The sequence below is a fragment of the Ovis aries genome, chromosome 25, assembly GCF_016772045.2.
Source record: "Ovis aries strain OAR_USU_Benz2616 breed Rambouillet chromosome 25, ARS-UI_Ramb_v3.0, whole genome shotgun sequence".
NCBI lineage: Eukaryota > Metazoa > Chordata > Mammalia > Artiodactyla > Bovidae > Ovis > Ovis aries.
Genome location: NC_056078.1, coordinates 31,826,429 through 31,839,129, shown reverse-complemented (window position 1 = coordinate 31,839,129; position 12,701 = coordinate 31,826,429). Strand labels below are relative to the sequence as shown.

General features: G+C 40.1%; 1 protein-coding gene across 9 annotated transcripts in view; it reads left to right on the top strand.

Annotated features, from left to right (window-relative positions):
- KCNMA1 (potassium calcium-activated channel subfamily M alpha 1) overlaps positions 1-12,701 on the top strand; it is a 767,665-nt gene that overhangs the window by 741,563 nt on the left and 13,401 nt on the right. For 5 of the 9 annotated variants that reach the window (XM_042240721.1, XM_042240720.1, XM_027962115.2 and 2 more), the window contains 3 exons: positions 4,476-4,670; positions 7,019-7,137; positions 10,117-10,341. In XM_042240721.1, the coding sequence (XP_042096655.1) occupies positions 4,476-4,670; positions 7,019-7,137; positions 10,117-10,341 (539 nt within the window). 9 annotated transcript variants of the gene reach the window in all.

Genomic DNA, 12,701 nt, shown 5'->3' with positions numbered 1-12,701 from the left:
TGTTTTCCTGTCTCTGAAGATACCAGAGTTTGATTTTGATTTTAGTTTTTGAACAAGTTTGAGAACTTTGCCATTTTATCAAATCATTTAGTTCATTTATATTTAGTTATATAATCTATAATGCTAAAATTTGCATTATACTTTATGCTTCGATAATTGTGTCCTTTATTATCTGTCCTTGGGCATTGGTCTATTTTTGTATGCTTATTTTCTCTAATGATGTGTAAATTATACATTCTGTTTTTAACTCTAGTTAGTGGATACCAGATACTCTATAAATGTATTTGAAGCTACATTTTACTTATATTATTATCTAGAAAATTAGAAAATTCTTGATTTCTTCCTTTATAAGATCAGGGAGTTTACATGTGTCTTTCCTTCCATCCTCCTTTCTCCTACCTCATTTTTCTGACTTTTAAAAATGATTTGATGATTACTGATAGATAATTTTATGTCATATTTTTTCTTTCAAGAATTACTTTTGACATTTACATTGTTTGATAATAATATATCCTTCAAAAATTCCATGTTTTAATATATTTCACTGGTATTTTAAAATAAAGTTTGCTCATTTTTGTCCATTTTAAAATTTGGGTTACTTTTCTTTATGTTGTTGAATTGTAATATTTTTAAATATATACTTTGGATACTAGGTCCTTATGGGTTATATGGTTTGCAGATATTTTCTCTCACTCTGTAGGATTTGTTTTCACTTTCTGGATAGTGTAATTTGTGCACAGACAGTTCTCATTCTGAAGGTTTAATTTACCTATTTTTTTCTTTTGTTTCCTATGCTTTGGGTATCATATTTAAGAATCAGTTTTCAAATCAAAAGCATAATGCTTTACTTCTATGTTTTCTTCTAAGTGTTTGATTGTTTTGCCTTTTATATTCAGGTCTTCAATCCATTTTGAATTAATTTTTGCATAGGGTGTGAGGTAGGGATCCAGATTTATTCTTCTGAATGTGGATACCCAGCTGTGGTAGCAATATTTGATTAAGAGTCTATATTCTTCCTCTGTAGAATGATCTTGGAAACTTTGTTGAAAAATCAATTGATGCAAAGCATATGAGTTTATCTCTGGATTCTCAATTTGATTCCAGTGGTCCATAAGTCTATCCTTAGGGCAATACCATACTCTCTTGATTATAGTAGCTTTGTGGTGTGCTCCACAGTCAGGAAGTGTGAGTCCTCCAGTTTTGTTTTTCCTTTTCAAGATGGTTTGGTTATTTAGGGCTCCTTGCAATTTCACAAGAATTTTAAAGTGAGCTTCTTCACTTCTATAAAAATGGTCTTTGGGATTTTGATAGCAATTACAATAAATCTATAGATTGTTTGGGGGAATATTGCTATCTTAAGAATAGTAAGTCTTACAATTTATGAAATAAGATGTCTTTCCATTTATTTAGATTTTCTTTATTTCAACAATATTTTTTAGTTTCCAGTGTATTAAACTTATACCTCCTTGGTTAAATTTAGTCCTCAGTCTTTTATTCTTTGTGATGCTATTGTAATAAGAATTGTTTTCTTAAAATTTCATTTTTATGTGTTTCATAAACATAAACACATGGATGGATACACAAATGATTGGTTTTGTATTCTGCAATCTTAGTGAATTCATTTATTACCAAGAATATTATCTTAGTGGATTCTTTAGGATTTCCTATATACAAGATCATGTCCTCTCTGAATAGAGATAATTTTTCTTCTTCAGTTTTTATATAGATACCTTTATTTCCTTCTAGCCCTGGCTAAGACCTCCAGTGCTATGCTTAATAGAAGTGGTGAGGGCTGGCTTCTTTGTCTCGCTCCTAATGTAAAAGGAAAGCTTCCAGTCTTTCACCTATAAGTCTGATGTTTTAATATATGTCCTTTTTCAGATTGAGGAAATTCCCTTCCATTTCTAGTTTTTTGAGTGTGTTTATCATGAAAAAGCGTTGGATCCTTATCAGGCATTTTAAAATTATATTTTTTAAAAATTTCAATATCTTACATTTTAAAAGAATTGAATAAGTTGTATGAAATCAGCTTTCTTGTCTGATCTTTTGTTTGTTAGAGATACTATTTTTTTAAATTGATTTTGATGCTAAAACGTATGCTTCCTCAATTTTTCTTTCACTTCTTCCAGTAAATATTAAAAACTGTTTATAGTAGCTATTTCTCTCTGTACATTTGAGCAAGACAGAGGTCTGTGTTTCACCATGAGGTCATTAGTGTTCTGCCGTCCATACCGCACGCTGGCGAACTCCTCCCTGGGTGTTGATCTAGAAGGGTAATTATTAGCACAAAGGCCTTTGTCAAAGTTCTGTGTCTGGCACTCCCTAATTTAATGTGCCACAGAGCTGAGGGGGCTTCTGCTTCGAACGATGGTCTATTGAACTATAGAGAAGACAATTTACCTCTGACGACTTTGGGAAAAGTTTTACATGTGTGCCCTGAACCAGTTTCCATGAGAGTTCACCGTGGTGGCCCACATGGCTCTGGTCACAGCTCAGCATCTAGTCCCCATTAACCCTTGCTGGGTCTTTGCTAAGTCTAAATGGAATCTTAGCATGGAGGCAGCCTGGGAAGTGCAGATTCAAGGGTAAAATGAATGGCCTTGGTTTGCAACCCCACCCCACTACCGCACCAAAAAAAAAAAAAGCTAGAAAAGACTTTTTGAAAGGGAAAATTGGTCATGAATTGACCTGTCTTTTCATCAACAATGGCCCAAGTTTCTTTTTTAAAATTTTTATTTTGTACTAGGGTAGAGCCGATTAACAATGTTGTGATGATCCCAGGTGAACAGAAAAGGGACTCTGCCATACATTTACGGTTATTTGTTCATCCCCAAACTCCCCTCTCATCCAGGCTGCCATATAACATTGAGCAGAGTTCTATGTACTAAACAGTAGGTGACAAAGGCCTGAGTTTCTGATATCAGTCCCGAAAGTATTTCTCAGTGCTCCCTGTGCACAAAACACTTTTCTAAGTGCCTCACATGTATCAGTTATATAGTCCTTGTAACCCACTCTATTATATTTTGCAGATCATGACACTGAGGCACAAAACTGAGAAATAACTTTCCAAAGTCATGCAGCTACTAAGTGGCGAGGTCAGCGCTGAACCCCTAGCCTGCCTCTCACCCCTTAACCACACCAGCAGTGGTTCCTGCTATATTTGTTCTCATTCAGCTTCTCTGCCCCCCAGGGGGCATCTAAGCTCTGGCAGATGATACCTTCTCCTTAGGGCCTGATTGGTTCTGAATCACATTCCTAGTTTCCTATTGCTGTTGAGATTTTGCATCACTTTGGGTGCTTTTGTGAGTACTTCAATAACCTAGGGATTCTAGCCTCACTAGCAGCTATGATTTTAACTCAGAAATCCTCCTGGAATTCTTTGCATATAAACTTGATCTTAATGATGGTGCTTATTTTACGGATGAGCAAATCAAAGCCCAGAAAGATTAGGCAACCTCCTCCGAGACATAGAACTATGATGGCCAAGCTGTAGAGAACTCATCCTTTACCTGGCTTGTTACCCACTAGATTTTTACCAGGTGAACTGTCCGAAAAACTGCTGAAGTAAAAATGCAGCTGTCTTGCCTAACCTGCTTCAGAAGGTCCATCCATCTTCAAAAGCCACAGGCAAACTTTAGCTTGATATTATTTAGCCTGTTTGATTTCTTCTTACACTGGAAAATGGAAAACAGACCCTTAACTGAGATTTCCCTTGAATTAGGCTGTGTGAAAAATGCCTTTTTGAGCTCTTTTATTTGACATCCTATTAATTTTTTAAAACTCCTATTGTTTTGTTCCTGACAGACCTGTTATGTTTCAGATGGGAGACAAATGTACACATTGAGGGAAACTTCCTTAATAAGCTATATTCGTCTCAGACCACAGAGGTTACTTAAAGACAAAAATACCAGGGTATCCACCTTGTCATGCATTTATCTGGCATATTTAATTAACAGAAACTTCCGGTTTAGCCTATTATCAAAGTATGTGATAAATTGTTGAACGCATGGCCTTAATGATGCTGTTGGCATCTCATTCTAAAGAGAGAAGTTCTCCCTTTGTTGGGGGAAGCAGCTTCCTGGCATGTGGGTTGCAGAAACTCAGAGGCCGTCCTGCCTGGGTCAGGCTGCATTTTGTTACATACGCCCAGAGTCCCTTAGCAAGCAGGAGAGGAAGCCGTATTTACATCCCTACTAGCACCAATTATGATAAACACCAACCATTTCGATTTTAGCCCTTTAATAAAAATCCATTGAATTTCAGGTTTTAAAGTCAGGCTCTCGTGGCAGAACCAAGTAGGAGAGAAAAGCATGAAATAATTGGAGGCTGCTGTCTTTTCGCTTCCCACATAAAACTGTTTGAAGAGACAGGCCAGAACTTTAAACAAGAGACATCAAGAGAAGTTGTAATTTGAATGTCGGTTGTCGTGACTTTAGGGTGTGTGCTTAAAGGACTTCGCGCCCATCTCTTCCCAGACATACTTCAATGACAACATCCTTACCCTGATACGGACCCTGGTGACTGGAGGGGCCACGCCAGAGCTGGAGGCTTTGATCGCCGAGGAGAATGCACTCCGTGGGGGCTATAGCACCCCCCAGACGCTGGCCAACAGGGACCGCTGCCGTGTGGCCCAGTTAGCGCTGCTGGATGGGCCCTTTGCAGACCTGGGGGTGAGTTCAGGGGGCAGAGGGCACCTGAGCCTATTATTTGGAAATGATCAGATCTGAATGTGTCAGGCTAGACCCTTGCCTTTGGTTCTTTCCACATGAAAAGAGCTATCAGAGGTGATGCTCATGGTTTACTGTGTATCAGGCTCGGTTCTTTACATGGAGTCATTCATTTAATCCCCACGGTGACCCTTTGGCATAGGTTCTCTTATCAGATGCTCTAAGGAAACTGGGGCTCAGAGAAACTGAGGACTGGCCCTATCAGGGAATTAGCACCAGGAATGTTGGCTTCAGAGTCCATGACTCTCCTAGAGTATCTTCTGCCACAAGACGGGAGGCATCAGGTGTTTTCAGATGCACACAAGTTAGGGAACCCATTCTGCAGGTCTTAGCATAGATCAGGGCTACTTAACCCCAACTGCACGTTAATTGGTCTGCCAGAGTGCCTGAAGCAAGCTGGAATGTGGAGCCCAAAGGGAGGCATGGGCCACCTCTGCAGCGAGGAGCGGGGCTAGGGGAAAGTGACTAGTTCCAGCCTCAGAATTAGGAGACCTCAGTCTGGAATTAGAGACATAAGAGAATCCACATGAGATACTATTGGTTGGGCCAGTGGGTCTAGAGGCACATAATAAGCTATGGTGTTCTGAAAACCACTAATGTCATGGTCAGGCCCAGAGTCCTGGCCATCAGTGTTTTTTAAAAGCTCCTGTGGACTATTATATTTCTGGAGGAGGACATGGCAATCTACTCCAGTACTCTTCGTGGAGAATCCCATGGACAGAGGAGCCTGTGGGCTACAGTCGACAGAGTCACAAAGAATCAGACAGGACTGAAGTGGCTTAGCACACATGCACGCGGGCTATTAATTGTGGATGTGGACTCAGCCACTCCCCCACTGCCCTCCCTGCTACAGAGGTGACCCCGGCCTCCCTTTGGGCTCCACGCACCAGCCTGCTTCAGGCACTCTGGCAAAAGTATGAAGTGTTAATTGACCTTTATTCCCAGCCCAACTCCATGAATGTATTCAAGGGCTGGACCAGTAGTCTTAAGAGCCAGTATGCCTATTGTATGAACAGTACTGCCTGTCACCCAGAAAGTCCAAATAGTGGAGAAGGAGCCAAGGAAAGGGTCACTTTCTCCATGACTTCCGAAACCGTGATGCTAATTTGCACCATGTTTTAGTTTGGTGAGGGACAAAAATCTGTGTTAGACTTAGAGCTTCTTTAAAAGGTCTTCTCCATAGCTAGTGGCTCTTTTTATCTATCATTTACTCACTGGTACACCTCAGTGGTAAAGAATCTGCCTTCCAATGCCAGAGATGTGGGTTCAATCCCAGGGTTGAGAAGATTCCCTGGAGAAAGAAATAGCAACCAACCTGCTCCGGTATTTTTGCCTGAGAAAATCCCATTGACAGAGGAGCCTGGTGGGCTACAGACCATGGGGTAGCGAAAAGAGTCGGATATGTCTTAGCGACTAAACAACAACATTTTAAAAGAACAAAGACTTTAAATAATGGTAAGATCTGGTTCCAGTCGTGTTCTCTAGCATGAGGCCCATCTGGCAGTTTCAGTAACAGGAAGGACAGATGCAGTCACTTTATTCCCAGTGAAGTCAGCCCTTGGTGCCCTTCCTGTGTTAATACCTGAAGCTAGCCGGCTGCAGGAAGCCAGTGCTTCTGGATGAGTTTGCTTTCACATTCCTCATCTGGCCCCAGACCCTTGGAAAATGACTGTGAACTGATTAGAACTGTGAATCCCAGTTATTCAGCCTGCAGACCTCCAGCTCCTGGGGAAACACATTCTCTTCCACCCTTGCCATCTCCAAGGTCTGTAAATTGTGCTTTTCACACAGTCCTTCTCTGAAAGAGCCTGTCACCATAGTACCTGGTGGGGTCTTTTCTTCTGGTAGTGATTTTAATTATCACTTGAGCAGTTTTGACAACACGGTCAGATCACTGTGGTAGCAACTGAGCTGGGGCTAAACATCATCAACATTTTGCAGAGCTGATTTCTTCTCCTTAGCTGAACAGACATCTGAGACTTTCAAGCTTATATCATACCTTAAAGTAAGGAGAGGCACCAGCTCCTTAGAGCTCTCATTCCTGCGGATGAAAAACTGGAGAGAACCAGAGGAAAACCCATTCTTATTTGATCCTAAAAAGGCACCAACATTGGGGCGTAGGCTATAAAGCACATTTAACTTCTTCAGCCACTGGTCCTCGGCACAGACCCTCCGACTCAGGAGACACTAATATGAGCTTTCATGAAAAGGCCCTTCCCTCCCACCCCCAGGACCTTTACTTTCAGGCAAATAAAAATGATTTTTCTCTCTGTTCTTTTGTTGTCTCCCAGGATGGTGGTTGTTATGGTGATCTGTTCTGCAAAGCTCTGAAAACATACAATATGCTTTGTTTTGGAATTTATCGGCTGAGAGATGCTCACCTCAGCACCCCCAGCCAATGCACGAAGAGGTGAGTATGTTTCCACTCTGCCCTCCCAAAGGCAGAGACAGAAATGCCCTCTCTTGTCTCCCACAATGAGGGCAAAAGTCTACATGCGTGTTCTCAACATGCAAATTGCTCTGCCCATATTAAATCCAATGCTGACTTTGGTGGTGGTTATGGGAAGCTTTTTTCTTTAATTACAATAGCAAGTATAAAGACATTGTGGGGAGAATTCAAGTTTTATGGGATAGTTCCATCCATCACCTAATTACACAAGTCTGAAGGAAAACATGTCTTCCAAACTCCTACTACTGGGATAATTCTGTTGGTATCTCATATAGAAATATTTCATATTGCTACTGTTTAAGGTAAATGGATCCTTTGCCCTGTCTTAGGCATATATATATAGAGAGAGATAGATAGATACCTACATATATATATATCTATAGATACCTATATATATACACACACACGCATACATATATACCTGTCATTGTTGTTTAGCTGCTCAATAGTGTTCAACTTTTTGCAACCCCACAGACTATAGCCTGCCAGGCTCCTCTGTTCATGGGATTTCCCAGGCAAGAATATTGGAGTGGGTTGCCATTTCCCTCTCCAGGGTAGCTTCCTGAGCCAGGAACTGAACCTGCATCTTCTGCTTGGCAGGCGGATTCTTTACCACTGCACCACCTGGGAAGCTCTCTCTCTCACTCACTCTCTCTCTCTCTCTCTCTCTCTCTCTCTATATATATATATATATATATATATATATATACACACACACACACAAGCACACATATATATATATTTAATTTTTATTGGAGTATAGTTGATTTGCAATGTTGTATTAGTTTCAGGCACACAGCAAAGTGATTCAGTTATATATAAATATTCTATTTTCATGGACACATATATTTTTACTTAATGTATTTTTCAGTTGACTCACTCTTTTACTTTATATATTTATTTTAAAGAAAACTGTATATTATTGCCTGAAGCAGAAAAAAGATTTTGGTTCATGTATGCTAGTTATATTTCTCTAATACATGTTAAACTAAATTCACAGCAGCCTAAAATTAAAAGTACATCCTAGAATTGTCAAAGTCAGTGTGTTTGTATAATATACCTCAGGAAACAGTGCCATAGAGATAGATGAGTGTTTCTCAGACCTACTTGCAGAGTAGAACCTCTGGGGGTGCTTTTTAAAGTACTCTGATTACCCTGACTTAACTGGTATGAAATGAAAATATGAAGTTTGAATGCCCAGAGATTATACAATAGAGCCAGAATTGAACATAATTTCTGTAGTCTAGCGGATTCTCAAAGTTAGGTGAATATGAGAATCATCTGTTCAGGTCAGTTCAGTCAGTTCAGTCGCTCAGTTCAGTCAGTTCAGTCGCTCAGTCATGTCCGACTCTTTGTGACCCCATGAATCACAGCACGCCAGGCCTCCCTGTCCATCACCAACTCCCGGAGTTCACTCAGACTCACGTCCATCGAGTCGGTGATGCCATCCAGCCATCTCATCCTCGGTCGTCCCCTTCTCCTCCTGCCCCCAATCCCTCCCAGCATCAGAGTCTTTTCCAGTGAGTCAACTCTTCACATGAATGGCCAAAGTACTGGAGTTTCAGCTTTAGCATCATTCCTTCCCAAGAAATCCCAGGGTTGATCTCCTTCAGAATGGACTGGTTGGATCTCCTTGCAGTCCAAGGGACTCTCCAGAGTCTTCTCCAACACCACAGTTTAAAAGCATTAATTCTTCGGTGCTCAGCTTTCTCCACAGTCCAACTCTCACATCCATACATGACCACTGCATAGCCTTGACTAGATGGACCTTTGTTGGCACAAATTGCTTGATCCCCAATCCAGAGTGTCTCATTCAGTAGGACTTGAGTGGAGTTGCTTAAGAATTTGCATTTTAACAAGGACCTACTGTATAGCACAGGGAACTATATTCAATATCTTATAATAACCTAAAATGGAAAAGAATCTGAAATAGAACATATATATACACACATATAAATTATAAATATATATAAATATGAAGTTTTATATATAAATATACTGTATATAATATATATAAATATATATAAATATAATATAAATATATATTTATATATATAAAACTTCATATATATAAAGTATGAAGTTTGAATGCCCAGAGATTATACAATAGAGCCAGAATTGAACATAATTTCTGTAGTCTAGCAGATTCTCAAAGTTAGGTGAATGTGAGAATTATCTGTTATATATATAATGGATGATATATATATATAATTTTATATAAATATATATATAATTATACATAAATTATATATATAATTATATATATATAACTGAATCACTTTGCTGTACACCTTGCTGTAAATCAAGTATACATCAGCTACAAAAAAGAATTTACATTATCTATCTAGCCTGAGAGCCACACTTTTGAGATCCATTACTAGAAATGAAATGGTGATTTTTTTAGTCATATCTGCTATTAATCAGGGAAAAAGGTGATCTTTGAGGAGAACAGTTAAAGCCTGAGGGACACATAGGCAGGGAGGTGTTTTATAGCTTTCCATTTAGTGAAATCCTTCACCAACGTTGATTTTTAAAAGATAAAGAGGGAGAGAGGACTAAGGTTCTGCTAGATGGTGGTAAACAAAGATACTGCGATATGGGTATGAGATTGGTGTAACATTCTAGGATAAGAGAGGCAGTGCAGCCCTTGAAGCCTCCTGCTTGCGCTTGTGTGTCTCAGGATCGGAAGGGAACTGGACGCTGTACTGAAGTGGGTGTATAGACCGCAGGAAGTACCGCTAGTTTCTCGCTTGTCTAGAGCCAATTCGGAATCTCTGGGAGGGCTGACTTCCTCTGTGGAGCTAAACAGATTCCACTACGAAGACACTGTCTAAGGCCTTGGGCTGGCTGGGATCCTCAGGTAGACCTGGTCTGGTTCAGAGAGGGGAAATCTCCCGCACAGTATCCTCATTCTGTGACTTCTTTGCTCTCCGCATCCAGGTATGTCATCACCAACCCCCCGTACGAGTTTGAGCTCGTGCCGACGGACCTGATCTTCTGCTTAATGCAGTTTGACCACAACGCCGGCCAGTCCCGGGCCAGCCTCTCCCATTCCTCCCACTCGTCCCAGTCCTCTAGCAAGAAGAGCTCCTCCGTCCACTCCATCCCATCCACGGCAAACCGACAGAACCGGCCCAAGTCCCGGGAGTCCCGAGACAAACAGAAGTACGTGCAGGAAGAGCGGCTCTGATGTGTGTATCCACTGCCTCCGTGTGTGAAACTGTATCTGCCACTCATTTCCCCAGTGGGTGTTTCCAACAGTAACTTTCCCCATTTTCCCCTGTAGTCCCTCCCTTTTTTTTACACATATTTGCATATGTATGATAGTGTGCATGTGGTTGTCATTTTTATTCCACCACCATAAAACCCTTGAGCACAACAGCAAATAAGCAGACGGACCAAAAGTTATTTATGATTCTAGGGGAAAAATAACCCAGAGGCATGGCTCCAGACATAAATAGCTCACTGCAGGAATGAGTTCACAGATGAGAAGGGAGTGCTTGTGATCCCCACGTCAGTTATGCAGAGCAAGTTTAGTTAGCGTAGAAGAGAAGTTTATTCTGATATATCAGTTTTATCAGGGTGCTTTGGGTTTTGATTTTGTTGTTGCTTTCCTTTCTTTCCTTCTCTTGATTTTTTTTACATATACACAATTATATATATATATATATACACACACACACATATTTGAAACAAGCAACCCAAAAGCAACAGAAACATATCTACCGGTTGTTTCTACTCTCTGGGCCGAAGTATCTCAAAGCATTTGAAAGTTTTTTGCCATTTGGGTAGGTGATGAAATGCACTTGCTTGTTAGAACATCGGAGATTTTTTTTTAGTTACTCACCAAGGCCTTTTGTCCCAGAGCTAACTTCCTTTGGGAGTCTACAGGAACATTTCTACTCTTACTGTGGCAGAAAGACTAGTATTCCCTTCTTGGATGTATCAAATGCAAGTCATTTCATTTAAGTGAAAAGAGGTTTGATTGCATATTGTTATTCTGTCTCCTTATGCTGCCATATGAATAGCTATGTTTTTTCTCTCACTTTTGACATTTGGGATGAAAAGCCATATGTATCATAAATATCAGATGTAAGTCATTAAAAACTGCCTTCCTGGGACTTTCACATCTTTTAAAAGGTGAATTACCTACCTTATGTACAGAATAAATAATGCTCAGGAAAGAGCAAGTATTTTTCCACGCATTCTCTGGGGACCTTTTTACTCCCCTTTGTTTGATCAGCTAGGGCCCCAGTGCCATGGAGGAGCAAGGGCTGGGGCCGTGGTAGAGAGAGCGGAAGATAAACCCAGCGGCGGATCATGTTTTTCTAGAAGCCAGCATGCTAAATAAATCAGAATGTAGGAGGATCAAGCCACAGTTGACTCCACAAAGACAAAAGCCAGCTTCAACTGTTGGCACAGCTGCATGATGCTGGCTGTTCCAGAGCAGAAAGCCAGTGGGAGAAATTCCTCATCGTCAGTTTCTTTAACGTAGCCAATCTACTTAGGCAGGTGAATGACAGTCATAGAGAAGGACCCCTTGTCATTAACAGATGGGAGAGAAGAAAAAGAGTGCAACAGTGAGCCAAATACATTTTGGTATAATTCTTTTTTTCTTTCATTTTCTTTCTTTCTTTTTTAAAACAGTTAGTAAGCATGAGCAAAAAAGTAGAGAAATACCCTTTTTTTGAGATACAGTTTTCAGATATTTTATGCATGCAAACCATGCTTTAGGCAAAGTACAGTAGTTCTTAAATATTGGCCAACTCCGCCATAATCAAATTCTTGTGAGGATGGACTAGCCTTGGGCTGCTATATATATATATATTTGAAATGTTTGTTTGAAAACAAATGTCACTGAACAGCACAGGTGTTGGCGGGGGGGAGGAAAATGTCACAGCTGTAACCATCTCTAAAAAGGTGTTTTTATGGTGAATGTTTTGGGTTTAGATTTTGAATCCCCTGTCCCCCCAAGCATGATAGTTTTTGAGATCTGCTTGCTGTGTGAATTGACAAGCACTTTTACTGACGAAATAGTGAGGCTTAGTCAAAATCTCCATCCCCACACCCAAGACAGGGCAAGGCAGTGTTCCAGTCAGTATTCGAGTGGGCAGTCATTGTATACATGGATATTAAAAAGCCCTATGAGTGGAAGATTTTTTTCAAATTATTTTTGTCCCTGTGTATTGATTTATACATTACATACAACTATCTTTTTATATATAATTATATATATACACATATATACGTATATATATGTATATGTATATATATACATACACACACATATCCCCTAGGTTTGGATCATGAAGAGCTATTCATGCATTCTTTGCAAAGGAGGTTATAAAGTTATGCCCTCAGAACATTTATAACTATAAGAATGTGCCAGTTAAAGTGCTCAACAGGAAATATGACAGTTTAAAAGCGTTGTAAAACTCACATAGCTTACTTCTCTCTCTAAAGTGCAACAAGGATGAATAGAATGGGCCAAGGTATGACAATTAATGGTTCTGCATGACCTAGCC